At 44.8% G+C, this 20,290-nt stretch overlaps 1 protein-coding gene across 1 annotated transcript; it reads left to right on the top strand.

The window, feature by feature from the left end:
- Positions 1–408: 408 nt before the first annotated feature.
- DYNLT3 (dynein light chain Tctex-type 3) lies at positions 409–8,037 on the top strand. The gene is made up of 5 exons (XM_068155067.1): positions 409–512; positions 1,766–1,807; positions 3,210–3,333; positions 4,790–4,867; positions 5,892–8,037. Exons 1-5 carry the CDS (start codon positions 483–485, stop codon positions 5,966–5,968), a joined length of 351 nt encoding a protein of 116 aa, XP_068011168.1. The 5' UTR covers positions 409–482; the 3' UTR covers positions 5,969–8,037.
- Positions 8,038–20,290: the final 12,253 nt, after the last annotated feature.

Raw genomic sequence — 20,290 nt, 5'->3', positions numbered from 1 at the left:
CCTGTGTGTCCTGCAAAGGGCACATACACAGCAAAAAAAAAAAAAATTACAAATAAGCGCTTCACCGCTCTCATGCGGCACTGCAAACACCGGAGGTCTCAGCACCAGCCGACCAATGCCGCCGAGCAGCGGCAGCGCTCACCACTGCCGCACCCGCCACGCCGGGAGGCGGAGGGACGGCCCAAGACTCGCTGGCCTGGGTGCCCGGAGGAGGTCACTGCCAGCCCAAATGGGCTTTGAGGGCAGGCGGTCAACGCCTTTCCTTTTCGGCTCGGCAAGGCTAGCTCTAGCTAACCACTGACCCAGCGAAAGCCTCTCCCCCGCCACCTCCGCCCCGGAGCGGGCGCCTACCAAGCGCCCCCTCGCTGCCCGCCGGCCGCTGCCGCAGGAGGCTCCACCCGGCCCGGTGGAGGCGGAGCTGCGCAGGACTCGCAGCCGCCACCGCCTCCGCTGCCGGAACAGCCGCCGCCCGCGCCGGGACCATGGACGAGTTTCACCCCCACAACGATGAGGTAGGACCCGCCGCTTTCCGATGGGACGGGGGGCTGTGGGCTATGCCCAGGCGGGGTACGGGGTCCTCCGCCACCCAGTCCCCGGGCCCTGCGCTGCCTCCACCGCTCCGAAGGATCCCGGCCGAGAGCCCGGCGCGGGGCGGGCAGCGCTGCCGGGGCCCGTTCCCCGGGCGGGACGGGCAGGTTGAAGGCTGTAGCTGTACAGGTGAGCTATGCGTAGTCATCTCTCGTTCCCCGCCTCTCGAGTGCCCCCGGGGCCGGTGCAACACCTGGCGGTCTGCCTCGGGGCGGAGTAGGGTGTATTCGGGGGGCTTGGGGCTGCCCTCCCCTTGACGGGGGCTTCGGTTGTTACCGGCCTGCGGTAGTTCTGGGAACTAAAAGTTCCCGCAAGGCAAAGCGGAAGCGGTGTGTGTGGGGGGGTTCTGCCGCCCGCTGTGGAGCTGTCAGTCTGCGGCCATCTTTCGTAAATCACCCCTGGAAAAAAATCCAAGAAGCACTGGGCCTGATCTGCGCTAAAGGCTGATCCCTACCAGCCAGAGGTGAAGAGCCTTTCCTTTCCCATGGGGACTTACTTCGCGTCTTTAGCCACCAGTTTTCATTAAAACAAACAAACAAACAAAAACCCTAGAAGCATTATTGTCCATGAGGTTTCTGTCTGTACCCAAGTGTTTGAAATTGATGGCTGCAATGAGGCAGATGGCACGGTGGCACATCTCACGTTGACTTTGGAAGCCAAGCTAAATGCTAGTGAGTACGACTGAGCAGATAGTAGGAGGCACTAAAACTTGCAAGCTTTTTCTGCACTCAAGAATGTTACTTGGGTAAAGTAATGACTGTGATATCCAGTCTTCTTGACACTAAAGTTCAAAAACCTTGTGTAACCCATGGGTTAGTATGTTTGTGACTTCAGTAAAAATTGGATTGAGACCTAGTGCGAAATATTTGCCATTGAACGTCTTGTCATGGAAAATATGCCCATGATAAACAGATAGTGGTGGAGTTTAAAGACAGTGTAAATTGAACCTGTTTTCAAGCTCACTGGGGCCTGAGCTTTCTGGGTACGCTCAAATGTGACTATCTACTAAATAAGGTGTGTATGGTGCTGGGGGAAAAAAAGTAAGATTTTAGAATTATATTAACATACTGCATGATGCAGATAACCAGGCATTAGGCCTGATCATTGCATGTTCCTTAAAACTGCACAATTTGTTTACTTTTCTATCAGAAATAGTAATAATTCATTTCTATTACAGATGATCTTCAACGCTGATGAGGCTCACAACATAGTTAAGGAGGTAGGTTTAGCTTGCATGATCAAACTTAGAAGTTACCTTGGCTTGAGTAGGAAGTTGTACCACATGAGGTTGTTATCCTAGCAATGCTTTTGAAAAACAGTTTGTATACAAAAAGAGCAAACTGGCACCAGCCTAATGTTCTAAATGAAATACCTAAGAACTAGATGGTGATTAATGAAGAGCCTGTGGCATATAGATGCTGTCGGGTTTTGCAGGGAAATGCCACTTTGAGAAAGAAATCCCTGCAGAGGGGCAGGTCCTTTCCCACCTGCACTTTTACAGCTGCCCCAGTACACAACAGCAAGCTAAGCTCTTAGGCGTTAGATAAACAACGATTCAACCCTTATATAATCATCCCTGCCTTGAAAGGCCAAATACAGCATGACAGTGTCTCCAGACACTGGGAGTAAAGCCAAGTGTTCCTGCCTCTGATTGAAAGCTTAACCAGTGCTGAGGAGCACTGAGTACTTTTTTGCAAGGACCAAAATCCCCGGGGGATCTTCTTGTCCCTCTTCTGCCTTCTCTTCTGTTTTGCAAATCTCTGTTTCCATTGAAACCTTTATTCAGCTTTGTACACTGATCAGAACTAATTTGGCTTTGTAAGATCTGGGGTACAAGTCTCTTACACAGCCTATTGGTGGCCAGTGTGTGTGATTCTTCTTACTGAATCAGAGGAGACTGGTTTTATTTTACATCCTGTTTTGAGGCATCTATTTCTTAACAAATTCCTTAAGAAGTACCCATCAGCACATAATTTCTTAGGAGCAGAGAATGCAGTGTAAAAGTTACAGTCATCTTAAGTTTAAGCAAGCATTGTCCTGTCTGTAGCTGTGAGATAACATGCAGTTTTCAAGCAGTTCAGATACTTTTTCTATTGCAAGATACAACCCTTGAGTATCTCTCACACTTGTGTCTTCCTCATCTTTTGAGCTGGGGTGTGCAGCTCTAACTGAAGAGTTTTGCTCTGAAGGTTTTGGTGTATTGCTCCCAGGCTCTGAAGTGTCGGCCAGCCCAAGCTGACGTAGTTGATTTGAGTAGTGCCATTCCTCTTACAGTAGCTTCTGAAAGCCAAGCTGCAGTAGGCAGTCAGGAGCAGTGGGATGTGCAAGTACCTTCACTGGTAAATAGATTGCTTCACTTAACTTGAGACTTAAAGCATATGGCTAAGGTCTTTCCTACAGGAAATGTTCAGCCAGAGCCTCATTTTTTGCCATATAATAATGTGGTAAATATGTACTAAAAATAAGTTTCCAAGAAGGCAACTGAGCAACTGATACCTGATGAGCTCAAGTGATTTAAAGTAATCCAATTGCCAGATAAAATTCCTCAGATTATGCAAGACGTTTTAAACCTCTACAATTTGAAGTATGTTTGTTGCAAGTCTCATTTTCTTTTATTTTAGTGCATAGAAAGTGTTTTAGGCAAGGCAGATTATAATCACAACAAAGTCAACCAGTGGACTGCTGCTATAGTGGAACAGTCGCTGACACATCTGGTAAAGCTTGGAAAAACGTACAAGTACATTGGTAAGTAGAAGCAGTCATATTTTTATCAAATCACAGTAACTGATATCTGTTAAGGTTCATTTGAATGCAGTGCTGTATTCAGTAGGAAGCTTTACACTGTAAACAAAGCAGAGCAGATACCTGAACCCTTCCACTGTATAGATTTTTAGTAATACTTGTGGGAAAGCCATGGCAGTTTTACCTGGGCTAAGCATGTTGGCAGAACTTATCACAGGAGATGACTTGTTATACAGTCTCTTAAGCAACTCCAAAACTATTGTATCAACTTTTTGGCATCAGTTCAGTAAATAATTACTTGTCTTAAATGAAATTTTCAGCAAGATTAAGCCTCCTGTAAATGCAGACATTTGACAGACTTCAGTCCGGTGCTCCACGTCATGTTCCATGTTATGGGTTTAAGAACTGGGATGTCTTAACCATAGAGAAGTCCTCCAAGGACCAGAAAAGTGCAGGGACGTGGACACTGGAAAATATAATCTTTTGTTATTTCATCCCATCACTTCTGGCTATTCTGCCCTTTTTCTCTCTCTTTCTTCTCCCAGCTGGACCTTATCTCTTGTTGGGGAGGTTTGTGGCCTGGCTTGATCTAGGCAGAGCTAATTTTTCCTGCATCATTCAGTCCTGGGTAGGGGGTTATAGCAGGCAGGCATTGAGGCCTGGGAGTTTGCTCTGGTGCCAGGGAGGCTGTGGAAGGTTCTGGCCCAGTGAGTTTGGGAGAAGCCCAGGCTAGAGAGCTGGGCCAAGGCTGAATATGAAATATGTGTATTTTGTATTGTATATAGTTGAGAATAGTATTTCCATTTAAATATCCAATTCTCTCTGTGTGTGGAGCATTTTTCATTTACTCCGTTGGGGAGGGGTAAACAACCTTCTGTCCACTCTAAGACATCCCATTATATGTATGTGCATACTTTGGAGGGGAAGGGGAAATAAGCAGAAGTTTTACCCACTTTTCTGGAGTGTTTGCACTCTTCTGTTTTGGAAGTCTAGGACTCAGGTTGTCACTGGTTTTATGATCGTTGCAGGTCAGTCTAGAAATACTGCATGTTACTGGAGTGTGGTTTCAGAAGGTAGTCAATCATTTCTTTTGGGAAACAGCACCCATCAAGTGCAACTTCTGCTGTACCTGTGAGCCCAGCACCTGCAATCCTGTTCTGAGGTGCACATGACAAAATCCATGTCTAAGTAGTTTAAAAGATAAGACCCACAATCCTATTAGCAAGCATTTTTGTTAGAGCTGTTGGCTTTATGCAAGTAAAAACAATCATGAAATGAATACCAAGTTCTTGAGGAAAACACTGGAGGTGAGGAGGTTGTCAAACAAGGTTTTGACCTAGTTGAATGCCACCTGCCAGCCATTTTAAAATGTAATGCAGGCTTGAGTTCAGAAGTACTGAATGATTCACCTCTTCTGCTCTGACAATGAATGACTTCATTATATGACTGTATCTTGCAGTAACCTGTGCAGTGATGCAGAGAAGTGGAGCTGGTCTTCACACAGCAAGCTCATGCTTCTGGGATACCACAACTGATGGTAAGCTTCCTCACTCAAAAATTTGTAACAAAAGAAATGTACCTGCTCAGCTGCAATAGTTAGGTTGAACATTTTCACGAGTGACTTCAGAAGCAGTACCTTCCAGGATTGGATGCTTGTTTACAATCCCAGCAGAAATATTTGGTTAGCAGTCCCTGCCTGTGTTAAAAGTGATTGCTTTGTAAATGATGCAAAGCACAAGTAGAAATGCTTTAATTCTGAAGCGAGTCAAAACATTTAATCCTCTTCATCTTTAACCATAGACCAGTTGAAAAGTAAAACTTTTGCTCACCACAAACCTAAGTGGGCAGTCTTAAACATATCTGTCTGTCTGCTCTGAAGGGACAGTGCTGCTTCGGAGGAGAACAGAACTTGATAAAAAATAGAAACAGTTTGAATATCAGTCTGTGTTTTGGTTGCTTAACCATCAGACTTTGGATTGCTTTTCTTGCTTCCAAACTAGTTCTAAATGCGTTTTTTTTTTTCCCCCAAGGTTAAATAATCTTATGTCTGTCTCAGACTCAGCTCTTCCTAGAAGAGGACACCAAGATTTAACTTTAAAATAGATATGGCATTAGAAAGTCAACCAAGGTTAAAAAGAAAAAGGATCATAAAGTGGTGTTAAGTAAGCAAGTACAGTTTAGTCTTTGTGTTTTCTTGGCTTGTAAAGCATTGATACAATAAAAGAGGAAAAAGTACACTAGAAGGCGTTCAGTCCAGTCTTGCTTTCAGATTTCTTGTCTGATTCAATTTTGCCAGTTTCAATAAGAGATTTTTTAAAAGGATTTTTGGAAGTTTCCTGGAAACCATCTTAAGCATACAAAACTCAGGTGGTAAACAGTGTACAAGTTAGTGAAAATGTTTTTGAGGAGTGTGGTCTATTTATAGCCAAGATAACATAATAATACTCACCTTAAGTCACAGCTGAGTTACTCCTATTAATTTGACGTAATTTTCACTGTGATAAAGTGAATGTAGTAAAGATGCTGGTGTTCTATTTTCATTTCGTACTCCTCTCTTCTAGGAACCTGCACAGTGAGATGGGAAAACCGAACAATGAACTGCATTGTCAATGTGTTTGCTGTTGCTATTATCCTGTAGCTTACTGGAAGATAAATACGAGCAACACCGAAGCCTTTAAAAAAATAATCATCCAAACACATGGCTAAATATTTCAAACCATTGTTTGTTTTTGTATGAGGAGCATACAGAAGTTATATACAGAGAGCATACAGTCTAAGTCAGTTCTCATAAATTATCTGAAAGCTAGCAAAAAATTTAATTATATATATATATGTATTTATCTAAAGAGAAAGTTTAAGTAATTTAAGCATTCAGAATTATGTTAATGAGAAGATACCACAAAGATCAATACTATTTATATCAAAGATGTATTCAAGAGGAAGGAGACACATCAAATCAAAAGAAAGGGCAAAAGGCAAGCAAGACCTCTCAGGATCACGGTGCATTTGGGAACAAATTTGAGTACAATTCAAAGTGGACATACTTTAAACAATACTGGTGCTTCATGGTTGATTAAACAAAGCTAACTGTCACACTGAGTGCTGGTGCTTTTGACATTGCATGAGCATCGCATTTTAGTCAAGCACGAATATTTACAGTGATCCAGTTAAGCTTTCCTCTGGAGGCCAAGAATGACTTCCCTGGGACAAAGGTGAAACACACCTAGTTCTAGCAGAATTCTAATTTATCTTCAGAATTAAGAAATATGCTGGACATCAAACATTATAAATCTGAAATCATTCTGAAGATACTTAAATTTGATTTTGTTCCAGAAGTGCAGAATTTGAGATGAGGACTTCACTAATTTCTCATGCAGCAGCCAAGCACCAACGCTGGGTTTGCATTACTCCCAAGGAGGATCAAAATGTATGGAGAGAATGCACACACGTTTCTAGAGGCTCTTGCTAGCTTTGAAAGCATTTGTCTTAAAGCAACATATCTGTTCTTTATAGGAGTGTCTCCTTTGTTCTGTAAGTCTATAATTGGATTTTAGTCCTATGAAATACAGTTCAGGTTTAAGCACTAAGAATTCCCCTCCTGTAAAGATTTACTTAACTTTGCTCATCTGATGAGTCATAACTTGAAATATTCCACGGGGAAGAAAAGCATTTGCACACATGCAAGTATTTGCTGAATTGGGGCCTATGGTTTTGTTGATTAATGCACAAATCCTATGATAGAGATGTATCAATACCAAAAATGCCTAAGTGATGGCTGCCACTAAGTGGCAGCTAAATTAAGTTGTTTTCTCAGATGCTGCTTGAGAATAGATTTTATTTTATTCTTTATTACTGCATATCTTTGGAAGAGACTGGTAACCACCTAACAGCTACTGTTAAGGCTGGTTTTGATTTTAACAAATAAGTCTTAAAAGCACTGTTATGCAGTTTTGTTTTGACTTGTTTTGTTTTTCAGATAACTGACTACTGGGACATGTAGCAAGTGTCCTGTACAAAAAAAAAAAACAAGCTAAAAACAAATGTTGCATTGCTTAAACTGTTGTATACATATAGCTAGTGTCAGACTGCAGAAGGAACATGTGTACATGTATTTCACAATACCATTCAAAATCTTTTGCTTTGCAGACAAGTTCTGCTTTTACCTAAGTGCAAGTAAAAGTAATACTGTAATACTGCATTTGCTTGACAGGCAGCTGTAGCGTGAAGATGTATATGTTGTACTGACCTTCAAATGTATAATAATTTATTGTTATTTGGATCAAGACAGCAATTTCTAAACTAGGTGCCAGCATCCAAAAGCTGAGTTGTGGAACTGACAAGAATGCAGTAGTGTCACTGATAGTGTAGGATTGTGCAAAGTGAAAAAATTAAGTAGGGTAGCAAGTGGGAAAAGGGTTGGTATGCGATACGGTTTAAGAACTGAGTGAAAATAGCAGCGTCTGTTATCACTCTTTAATGGGCAGTTGGGTGCCATGGTCAAAAGAAATACTCCAAATAGCCACTTGTAATCTCCTGTGGTATTTTTACTTTACTTGAAAAGAAGGTGCACTGAATAATACTGTCAGTTTAATGAGGGTTGTTGAAAGTTCTGCTGCTGAAGAAACCTAGAAAATTTGCCTAATTATAAGACTGCTTCATTTTACTTTCTACCAAAAATTAAACAAATAAAGTTTTGCCTTAGTTGTATTTTTGCCTCTTGTTCTTGATCAGTATGAATAGGAACTGAGAAGAATACTCCTTTTGCTCTCCTTCACTTGTATACAACAGTGAGAACTTGGGAAATATACTGAAGTTGTATGTAGATTTTAGAAACAAGATGTCATGGAATACTAGTTCCCAAACTTGATCTCATGTCTTACACCTCTTGTCTACTCAGACCTCTTCCTGTTATTGCTTGTCTTGATGATGCAAGTTTTGTTACTTCAGAAATATTACTGCAAAACTCTGGGAATTTTCATTCTGTGTCATGTTCCTGTTAACTTGTTTCCCCAAAGAGTTTGTGTTAAGGTATAGCCCACACGTTCCTTTATGGGAGGGTATGAATATATGAACATAGGAAGCTATCCATTCCTGTATATGATGTCATAACAAAAGACACCTGTTCCTCACATGCAGCTTTTGTTAATTTAAACAGACAAGCATGAAAGGGAAAGCAAGGGAACAGATTCCTTCTTTTCCTTTTCATTACCTGCCAGATGTCTGTTAGTGACTTCTTGACTGCCTTCCCATTATCACAGGCTCACAGAATGGTAGTGGTTCAAAGAGATCTCTGGGGATCATTTAGTCCAACCCCTCCTGCTAAGCAGGTTTCCCTAGAGCTGTTTGCAGAGGAGTGCATCAAGGTGGATTACTCCAGTACAAATGCTGGTATGTTCAATTTAGATGTATGCAATCTGCAGCATTTCAGAGAAGCCACTGAAATCCCAGCATGTAGCTATCCTGTTGAGAGCTGGACATGCATGTCAGAGCACTGACATTTTGTTACATCATGAAAGAGAGAACATTAATTATGTATGCATTAGTGCAGTAGCTGCCATACAGAGAAAATAGTTTTCCCTGATAAAGGCAGCAGATCCTGTGACAAGCCATTACTACCTGACTGTTGGGATGGGTCTTGTGGCAGGTTGTTCTGTTCGTGTTTAATTTGGACAGGGAATTTTTAGCACAGTCAGTGTGATACAGGCATGGAGCCAGCTTGCACACACAACTATCCCCCCGCCCGCCCCAGCATCAGAACATTCTGAGCCAGTAAGTCCTGCCTTTGTGTCTGCAGGACATTCTCAAAGCTGGCACTGGTTTGTCTCTTGGGGAGTATCTGAACTCAGATGTGGTACTCTGTAAATGTGGCAACAAACCCAGTTGCAAAGTGGCTGCAAAGCTATACAGTCATACTCCCGTTGTCTGGCATGTGAGCTGCTCTACCCTTTTGAGTCCATGCCAGGTAAGGGCTCTGTGTACAGTGTTTTGTTGGTGGAATGGTTTCTCTCTTCACCCTACACTGGAAGGGAAGCTGCAGCCAAACACCCATCGAGAGGTTTTTCTTTTCCAGTGAGTCTGAATCACTACTAACACATTCCATCAAACATCTGTTTCAAGACACTGGAAATACACTGTGACAACAGCTTTGCTATGTAAAAGTTTTCTAAAAAGGAACAGAATAGTGCCCCAGTGAGAACTACAAGCACCCCTGTAACTCCCATCCTACTGTCTGACCTAAAATGAAAAGGAGATCAGTTATGGAAACACACCTCACTAACCATTATGGTTTGTGTCAGGCTTAACCCTCTCATGTAAACAAGTTATTGGGGTCTGTGATGGATGCACTTCACTCCAAAGAAGGTGAAGTGTTGAGCCATAGCTGGGCCAAGAACTCCAGGAAACCCACAAAGGAGTAGAGTGAATAAACTAAGTTGTGGGTACAGGGAGTCTTGTGCATACTTTCCCCACTGTATGCAGTTTGTCTGTGAGCCAGCCACTTTATTCCATAAATATATAACAGTGTAAGTGAGCTTTCTTGGAGCTCTCTGCTAGGCAGCATGGCTACACAAGCTGCTCTCCAGCAATGAGATCTCTTATCAGTGACAAATCAGTGGATGACCCAAATTTGAATTCTCCCTGGGCAGCAACTGGACTGCACACCGAGCATCTCTCCCTGTTGAGCAGGGAGGTGTCCAGGTGTTTATAGGTATCAGTTGTTTAGCTTAAATGAGTAGGCTTTATACAGACTGAATCACTTAGAGTTACAATGTTGCATGATTTAGTACACTGTTTGCTTAGCTTTAGTTACTTAACCATGAGTAGCTGCATCTGCTGAAGCCTTAGGCCACGAGCTGGAAATTTCCACTAAGATTTACTGAACATGTACGTACTTAATCAAAACAGGGCCTCCAGAACCTGCATAAATCAGAAGATAAGGAGGCTTCAAGGCTACAGCCATAAACAGCAGGTGCAACTAGACAAGATAATGGTCTGGCTGGAGACAGTGAAGGAATTCAACAGAAAGTCAGATGCCAGACAATAATAATTCTTCAGACCCAATGAGGAACAAGAAGACCTCAGACCCAAGCTGGACCAAACTGTTGTATGGGGGTTGAGTGAATAGTCTGTAAGGGTGTAATTGTCCAGGGATTTCATTGCTTGGGTTTTTCCTTCCTTTTCTCCTTCCTTTTGTTTTTTTTTTTGTGGGACCCTTTCTGGAGAGCCCCCGGGCAAGATGCCCCTGCTGCTGTACCATTCTATTCAAACATTTGTTTTATAAAATCTGATGCCTAAGAGTCTGATTTAGGACACCTAGGATCTGAGCTTCAGAGCAAACTACCACAAAATGCCTGGACTGATCAGTTTGAACTTCAGGGCGTACTACCACTGGACACCTGAACGAGAGGTAAGTGAATTGGGAATAACCTCTGAAATGCTAGCTAAATGACAGAAAGGATCAAGTTAACACCTGTGATACTTTGATCATAAATACATACAGTCCTTTAGCCCTAAACACATATAATCCCTTAGCCACAAACATATATAATTCTTTAGGCATAAATTGTTGACCACTTCTGGGACCGAGTCTGGATGTGCTGGAACATGTCCAGAGAAGGACCACCACCATGAGGGTGGTGAGACACTGGCACAGGTTGCCCAGGGAGGTGGTGGAAGCCTCATCCCTGGAGGCTTTTAAGGCCAGGCTGGATGTGGCTGTGAGCAACCTGATCTAGTGTGTGAGGTCCCTGCCCATGGCAAGGAGGTTGGAACTGGATGATCCTTGAGGTCCCTTCCAACCCTAACAATTCTATGATTCCATGACTAGGAATGGATCTAGCCACACCTAGACTGCTCTCTGAGAAGGAACTTAGAAAGCCGGTGGATCCATTCTGAACCTCATAACCAAGCAGGAGGATCTCGCTTACCTTTTCACACACCTTTGATCTCTGTGCAAATCATTGCAAATCAATTGCAACTCAATTTTCCCTTGTATTTTTCCTGAAGGAATTCATACTTCACAAATTGCTCTACATGAAGAAAACACAAACTTCTCTGAACAGGCAGTTCTGCTGCTGGGAGTAGGCAGGAATACAGCATGCACCTGTCCTGCCTTTCACTCAACTCATCTAGGCCGTACAATCTTGGCAAGTTCAGCTTTTGCCCTGGGCCTTGGGTGCTTAACTCTTCAACTGCCACCCTACACCCATTTCCCAGTTAGAGCAGCTCCGTGACAGCGAATACCGAACCGGCTGTGTTGGCGTTTGGGCACACACTGGTTGCTGGCACCTCCGGACTTCAAGGCAGGCGCAGGCACAGCCGCCCCAGACGCTCGTTTTGAGGGTTTTGAACTCTTTGGGTGCTACGCTCCTGCATGGGAGCCAGGGCGCCGCGGCCCCCTCACGCCTGCGGTCGAGGGCCGAAGCCGGCGGCAGGTGGCGCTGCGGGAGGACGCGGCGGAGCTCCCCGCAGCAGCTCCGCTCAGGCTCCGGCGAGGGGGCGGGGGTGGGCTGTCCCTCCGGATCCTGCCGGCCTGTGAGAACGCGCAGCTGCTCGGCCTGGGGAGAACCTTCCCCGGGCGGCTGCCGTGTGCGAGGCGCTCGTAATGTTCCGGCGGGCAGCAGACGCGCAGCCGGGAGCAGGGCCCCCGGCGGCCGAGACGTGCTGTGGCGGGGATACGGCCCGGCGCAGCCCTGCCCGGCGGCCGCTCAGGCGGGAGCGCGGGCTGCGCCTGGAACCGAGCGGCCGAGGCTCCCCCGGCCGCCCCGTCACGGCTCGGGCGCCGCCAGCGCCAAGGAAGGAGCGCGCGGGCTGGCCGGGCTGGGCTGTGGCTGTGGCTGTGGGTGGGCTGTGGGCCGTCATGCGGGGCAGCCACAGCTCCCGACGCCAGCGCTGCCCCGCTCGGCCGCGTTTCACAGCAGTCTGTGCAAGCGCCCGGTGCCGCCCTGCCTGCCTGCGCGTGGCCGGGGCAGCTGCTGCCAAGGGGGCTGGCGGAGAGCCGGCACAGTGCCGCGCCGGGCGCGGAGGAACGCTTGCAAGGCGAGGGGGCGAGGCAGCGGACAAACATAGCCCCTGGCGTGGGAAACAAGCAAACTGGAAAACGCTAAACTGCGGTCTTAGAAGTAGTCGTGGTCGCACGTCACAGTAACTTTCATACAAAACAAAACGGAGCAGTACGGTTCTGCCATTCCTCTTGAAACACGTTTTCTGTTGAACCGTTGCAGCCTCCGGGAAACACGAGGCTGCAAACTGAGGTTGCTAGACCACAGATACCCCACAGATGCTTTTCTTAGTTCCCTCCAGGGACTTCCGGGATTAGGTCTCGGCAGCAGCTGTGAGCTGTGTATGCAACAGTCCCTCACCCATCTTCTGACTTTGGTTGTTTTAGTATTAGCTGTTGGGTCTCGTCAAAGCAAACTTTTTGTACACATGCTTAGCTCTGTATATGGCATATGTCTAATTTCAGTGTTGCTACTATTAAAGATGCTTTCTCTTGAGAAGAAACACGGAACTGCCATTCATGTGTTTTACCACAACTGTACTGATGTATTTTGATACTGAACAGATGTTGGGGAATTGAAAATAGAACTAGTGGTATATATTGCCAGTCTCATTCATTCACCCACTGGAGCCTAACAAGGGACTGAAGAATCTCATAAAAATTTACATCATGTTTCCTCTTCATGCAATCATAGAATCAGGGGTACAGGTTGGAAGAAATCTCTGGAGATCAAGTTTAACTCCCCTACCAAAGCAGGATCACCTATGGCAGGTCACATACACATCTCTCAAAAGGAGAGTCCACAATGTCCCTGGTTAGCCTGTTCCCGTGCTCCATCACACTTGCAGTAAAGTTTTTCCTCATGTTCAGGTGGAACTTCCTGTGTTCCAGCTTGCATCTGTTGCAGTTTGTCCTGCCACTGGCCCCTTCTTTTTGACACCTGCCAGATATTTGTAAACTTTAATAAGATTCCCTCTCAGTCTTCTCCATACTAAACAGCCCCAGGTCTCTCAGCCTTTCATCGTAACACACGTTCCAGTCCCTTAATCATCTGTTGAATGCTCTCTAGTGTTTCTCTGCCCTCTTGAACATAATACTTCAGATGTGGTCTCATCAGGGCTGAGTAGAGGGGGAGGAGAACCTGCCTTGACCTGTTGGCCACACTTTTCTTAATGCACCCCAGGATACCATTTGCTTTCTTGGCCACAGGGGCACATTGCTGTCCCATGGATAATTTGTTGCCTGACAGAACTCCAAGCTCCTCCATGGAGCTGCTTTCCAGTAGCTCAACCCCTAATCTGTACTGTCAGTATCTGTAAGTCAGACTTGAACTGGAGAAAAGCAAAGAAGACAGAGTGTGAAGGGGCAAGGAAAACACCAACAGCTGAAATAGAACCTGAAGAAAGAAGACAGAGGAATAGAACTGCAGATTTTATTTTTCTACTTTCCATGTGGGTAAATTATTTTGCATATTTCATATGTATATATATTTTATTTTATATATATTATATAAATGAGAGGCAAAATCTAGCTCATGGGACTAACTCTGAAATGCAACTGAATTTACAAAGCCTGGCCTCTGTCTCTTTTTTCAGCAATCCATTTGTTTCCTCAACTCCTATCTCATTTCTTTAGGAAAACAGATTGAACAAATAAACCTATCTTGGAAATCAATCTTGGATGCCAATGGCATCCTGGCCTGCATTAGGAATAGTGTGGCCAGCAGGAGCAGGGAGGTCATAGTGCCCCTGTACTCTGCTTTGGTTAGGCTGCACCTTTAGTACTGTGTCCAGTTCTGGGCCCCTCAGTTTAAGAAGGACATCGAAACACTTGAACGTGTCCAGAGAAGGGCAACAAAACTGGGGAGAGGCCTTGAACACAAGCCCTATGAGGAGAGGCTGAGGGAGCTGGGATTGTTTAGCCTGGAGAAGAGGAGGCTCAGGGGTGACCTCATTGCCCTCTACAAGTACCTGAAAGGTGGTTGTAGCCAGGAAGGGGTTGGTCTCTTCTCCCAGGCAACCAGCACCAGAACAAGGGGACACAGTCTCAAGCTGCGCCAGGGGAGGTTTAGACTCGAGGTGAGGAGGAAGTTCTTCACTGAGCGAGTCATTCGTCATTGGAATGTGCTGCCCAGGGAGGTGGTGGAGTCACCTTCCCTGGAGGCATTCAAGAGGAGATTGGACGTGGCACTTGGTGCCATGGTCTAGTCATGGGGTCTGTGTTGATAGGTTGGACTCAATGATCCTCGAGGTCCTTTCCAACCTAAGTTATACTGTGATACTGTAATACTGTGAAACTTAGCTTAAGAATCGCTAAACAGTATCCACTGACATGTGAGCCTGGTTCTCCTTAACAGTAGTAATAGTGTTGTTATAATGTTATGATTACTGCGTTACTGCATCACCTAGAAACACTGTGTTTGCACCAATGCCTTGCTTTGCTGGATGTTATTCAAAGAAAAGCCCAGCTGCTGTCTGATATCTGGTTTGACTTCAAAGGGAAAACTGCAATGAATGGACACCGGCAGTCCTAGGAACACAATATCAGCCACCCCAAAACACTGCTGCTAGAGTTGTCTTACATGAGGACAGAGATCTTTATCTCCAAGGAACATCATGGCTGAGCATGTTGGTGCTGACTGATATGTAGAGGGCAGTAACTGGGGGCTAGGGATCTGACTAGCTAGAAGCTTCAGTCACAGCATTTCAAAGTTGCCCTTTTTATAAAATACTTTTTCAGTTATAGATGGAAGAGAAGAAGGTGGGAGTTACATTAGTCAGAAATTGATTTGACAGTATTCTTGAGCTGGGTGGAGAAGAAGACAAACAAGGTGAGAGGTTCCCTTTGCAGCTTGTGTGGCATTTACAAGCTACACAAAGGCCGGTCCTGGGCAACATTTCCCACTGACACTTTCCTTGATGGGAGTAAATACCTACTCGGCATGCAAGGCAGTGGTTTGCTAGCTTGCCCCAGGCAGTATTTTCTCTTCTGATATAGCTTCCTTGTGCAGTTACAAAATGCAAAAGCTGTCCCCATTAGCTGACAAGGAAAGCAGCTTTGTCCACTGGTAGTTGGAAAGGAAAGTTCCAGCATCTTGAAACAAATTAAATGGCTGTGAACATCAGCTAGAGGGAACACCTGTTACTACTAAAGGGGAAGTGGCCATCTTCATGGGTTACAGCTTAGTCTTTGCCAATGACTTGAAAGTAACACGAGGATTTTCATAATCTCTTTGGTTTTGGGGCTAGTTTCTGTTGCTTACATAAGTGTAAATGCAAGTGTAAGTGTGTCTGTTAAATGTTCCTGTTAGTAAATTGCCTGCATCTATCACCTCCCGACTAAGTCTGAGAACTGCAGGTTTCTTTGAAGCATAACAATTGAGGGAACCTGTTTTTTCTACCCAGGCTTAGAAGTCAAGACTCATATGGTGGCTCTCATCATCTCTCTCTCTGATTACTACTGTTTCCTTTCTGCCAGCCTCAAAGACATCCTCTCCAAATACTGCTGCAGCAATCTTTAATACCTGCATCTTTCTAATGTACAGTCAGCCACTCTGCCACCATAGTATCATAGTATCATTCAGGGTTGGAAGGGACCACAAGGATCATCTAGTTCCAACCCTGGTCTTAAACACCTCCAGGGACAGGGCCTCGACCACCTCCCTGGACAACCCATTGCAGGGCTTCACCACTCTCATGGTGAAGAACCTCCTCCTCCTCACATCTAGCCTGAATCTCCCCACCTCCAGCTTCGTTCCATTCCCCCTAGTCCTATCACTACCTGAGATCCTGAGAAGTCCCTCCCCAGCCTTCCTGTAGGCCCCCTTGAGATACTGGAAGGCCACAATTAGGTCACCTTGGAGCCTTCTCTTCTCCAGACTGAACAGCCCCAACTCCTTCAGTCTGTTCTCACAGGAGAGGTGCTCCAGCCCTCTGATCATCCATGGAAGTATTTAGGACATACAAGTTCCCACAGAGAGAGTCAGTGCATAAAGGGCTTAAATAGGAGGAATTTGTCTTCAAGGCTGTCATCAAGGCACAGTGGCAAACACTCTAGATGTACTAATGTATTTGCCCTGTAATGCAATGCTCAGGCCAACACCTGTATGACTACAGTTATCCTGGAGGAGAACTGTTATTCAGAGAGGTCCTTGTGGAAAAGCTGCTGGTATAGCCCAGGTAGTGGTGTGAGGGCACATGTCATAAGGACCTGCAGCCCCCAAATGATCACTTAATTCATTATGGTGGCTGTTACAGTGGTACCAGCTGAACATTTGACAGATTAATGCACATAAATTCTTTGGGGCATGAATTGAATTACCACAGCAATGACTAACTTGAAGCAGGATTCTCTGGCTTTGCTTGCAACATGGGTTTTTCTGCCTGCCTGTGGTAATTTTAGGCTATGGCTTTACAATTTTTCACAGATCCTGAGCAGAAAAGTAGTAAAATGTAAATAAATCACAATTGCGTGTAAAAAGGAAAACAAAGATAATTTTCTCTCCTATTGGAGAGAAATCTACCCAACTGAGCTGGTCTGGCAAAGTTAATGTTGCGGGGTGGAATTTCAATCCACCACAGTGCCTCAGAGTGTGTGAAATGGTAGGGAAAGGGCTCACGTCCAGCTGCAGGAATAACTGTGGCAAAGGATACAATATTTAGAGGTTTCCTGTAAAGTGAGTGAGAAGTAATCTCGGTTAACTGAGAATCAGTTAGTCCTCTGTAAGCAGTGTTGCACTGCAACAGTGTTGTACACTGGTTTTTATCATTATTTGTTTTGGCTTGTAACATCAGGTCTTTGCTTCATTTACGCACATGAGATGGACAACAGTGATGGACAATGATCCACATATTTACTTAACCATTTGCAGCTCTGTTACAGTGAGGGAATTCATGAGTTGCTACCAGGTAAGAGGAACTTTACTAATTTTGAAGCAGAAGGTACCTGCTGATGGTTTGTTAGGATCTTTTTCTGTCTTCTCAAGAGAATTTGCTTGAGAAAGTGTTTCTTGTATTTGGGTTGTCAGTCTTTGCTGATTATTTCCCTGCTGCTGTCTGAGCAAGGCTAAGGTCTCAGAGGATATACATGAATTGGTCATCTGAAAAGAGGCTTGAGCTAGCATTGGTTGTCACAGATGAAAGGGAAGTAAGAGGAAAAAGGCAGAGAGAGCGATAAAACCACAGTAGCAGCTGTCTCCATTAGTTTTTCATGGGAACTTTACCCAGCCTTGGGTTGTCCTGCAAGAATATTCACTTATGCCCTGGATGCACAGGCTTGCAGGGTAGAAATCTCTTTAGTCTATAAGGTTGGAGAGTCTGTGGTATGAAACTGGACACCTACTGTGCCAAAATGTCCTGCTATTAATGCTGTTATTGACAACTACATTTTGACCTGTCAACTGCAAAGAGACATGGGCATTTCTACACGCAGGAAAATTCCACCTGAATTTTCTCAGTGCTCACCATCATTCAAAGAGGAACATTTCAGAGCCACTATGTGAACCCAGGACTTTGGCATGGCCTACTCACAGCAGTGCAAAAAGACAACAATAATATAGGAAGCATCTACATTTTACTTCAAAGGCAGCTTGACCAAAGATATCTCTACAATCCATTTGTCCTGAAGAGAATTCATGGAGGATGGTATTTGCCTATTTTCTCATCTTAACCCCGGTTGACCTACAAGTACAAAACAAAGTCAACCAAAGACTTATTTGCAGGGCACTTTGCTTTGTAAATTGTTCCCAGAATTATTAAGCAGCAGATTAAAGGGAGAGAGGAGATCTGACTTCCCCTTGGCTGGCCTTTCCCTCCCTCCCTTCCTCTATGGTAAAGTTCAGCAAAGAGGGTAGGGATTCATGGGGGATTTTTTTTTTTTGGCCATTTCCCTCATTTCTGAACAAGGTAAAGGAAATGTGGAGTCAAGTGCAGGTGTGTTTTATGGGATGAAAGTACATAATTTGACCCATAAATGCTGAAATTCTAGAACAGAGAAGCTCATAAAATTCCATCATTGTAGAATTTCAAATGAAAATTGTTAAGCAGGGGGAGAGAATATTACAGGAAGGGACCAAAATAGACTGAGCAATGCAGAGGTGGCTACAGCCCTGTCTGGTTGTGGTGACAGGGGAAGTTGTATCTGAATCATGTTATGTGAGATGTGTGCTGCATTGGTTGGAGCTAGGAGCAAAGCCCTCATGTGTCTCTATGCACTTGTAGTGGGTGCAAGCATTTCCAAAATGAGCAAAAATAATGTGGGAGTTGGAGATTCTGTGGAAACTTGCGTAACTGGGGAGCAGGAAGGAGGGACTTGAGTGAAGGGATGGCAGCAGCAGTTGATAGAAGAGGGTGGACAGAGTGTGATCTGGCTGGCTGGGCAGCAGAGATATACAACAAGTTAGCCAGGCAGAAGAGTACCAGTGGAAAGGGAAGGAATGAAGTTAGCAGAGATGGGGAGGTGAAGAATGGGGATGGAAAGCATTTGTAAGCTTTCAGCAAGTCTCTCAACATTTTTCCACTCTACTGCACTTAATTTTGCTGCTAGTCTGTGCTGGTTTGTGTATGGTGAATGTAAATGAGACCAACTGGTTGCTAAGCTCTGTATGAAATGCAAAAATGAATCTGTGGTTCCTGACAAGTAATTACTCTGGCTTCTGTCTGCAGAACTAGCACTGTTGTACACAGTAGAACATGAAGATCTTGATCCTGTCAATGATTGTAACCTTTAGCATCTTAATGTATGCTCCTAATTTCCTTTGAGCATATATATACCTATGTGTTTGAGGTGTCAGGGCTTACATTTGACTATAAATGCTACAAAGAACCCACTGGGAAATAATAAAAAAACCCAAACCAGTCAACATTCATCTGCTATGTATGCTCCAAAACAGAGCAGGGTCCTAAGAAGTATTGTCATGAGACCCCAACAGGATTTCTTGTTTGTTCAAAAGCACCTTGGGTGTCACAGGCAGCTTTTGGGTTGTTTTTCTGCTTCTAATTTGGTTTAACTCACAATTTGAGGAATGAAAGGCAGAAAGTTCCCCACCCAGCAGAGAAAGTCTTGCACCACTGAAAAGAGGAAGCCCTATTTTGCAACCAGGGTGGTTTCCCCGGGACATGCATGCTGGTGAGTAGCATTTTTATTGTAGGTTAAAGATTAGGAAATCTTAGTTTCCATTTGCCTCTGTGTACATTTTGCAAGTGTGTACCAGGGAAGGAAGGATGACCAGATGAGACTCAGTACATATAGAATCATAGAATCAACAAAGTTGGAAAAGACCTCAAAGATCATCAAGTCCAACCTGTCACCCAAGACCTAATGACTACTAGACCATGGCACCAAGTGCCACATCCAATCCCCTCTTGAACACCTCCAGGGATGGCGACTCCACCACCTCCCTGGGCAGCCCATTCCAATGACGAATGACTCGCTCGGTGAAGAACTTTCTCCTCACCTTGAGTCTAAACCTCCCCTGGTGCAGCTTGAGACTGTGTCCCCTTGTTCTGGTGCTGGTAGCCTGGGAGAAGAGGCCAACCCCTTCCTGGCTACAACCACCTTTCAGGTAGTTGTAGAGGGCAATGAGGTCACCCCTGAGCTTCCTCTTCTCCGAGCTAAACAATCCCAGCTCCCTCAGCCTCTCCTCATAGGGCTTGTGCTCAAGGCCTCTCCCCAGCCTTGTTGTAGACAGCACTGACTAGCACTCAAGCTAGAATATTTTTTGCTTGTATTTCAGTGCTATCCATTTTACTCATACATTCCTAGATTTGATAATGCATGACTTGCTATTTTAGCAAGATTTAATATAATAAATGCTTGAAATAATCACAGAATGGCAGGGGCTGGAAGGGACCTCCAGACTTCATAGGCTCCTACCCCTCTGCCAAAGCAGAATCATCTAGGGCAGGTCACACAGGAATGCATTCAAATGGGTCTTGAAACTCTCCAGAGAAGGAGACTCCACAG

This window comes from Melanerpes formicivorus, unplaced genomic scaffold (genome assembly GCF_026170545.1).
Source record: "Melanerpes formicivorus ecotype bairdi unplaced genomic scaffold, bMelFor1.0.p_v2 SCAF_30, whole genome shotgun sequence".
In the NCBI taxonomy this organism is placed as follows: Eukaryota; Metazoa; Chordata; class Aves; order Piciformes; family Picidae; genus Melanerpes; species Melanerpes formicivorus.
The sequence above is the reverse complement of the archived record's forward strand: the minus strand, read 5'-3'. Positions and strand labels throughout refer to the sequence as shown.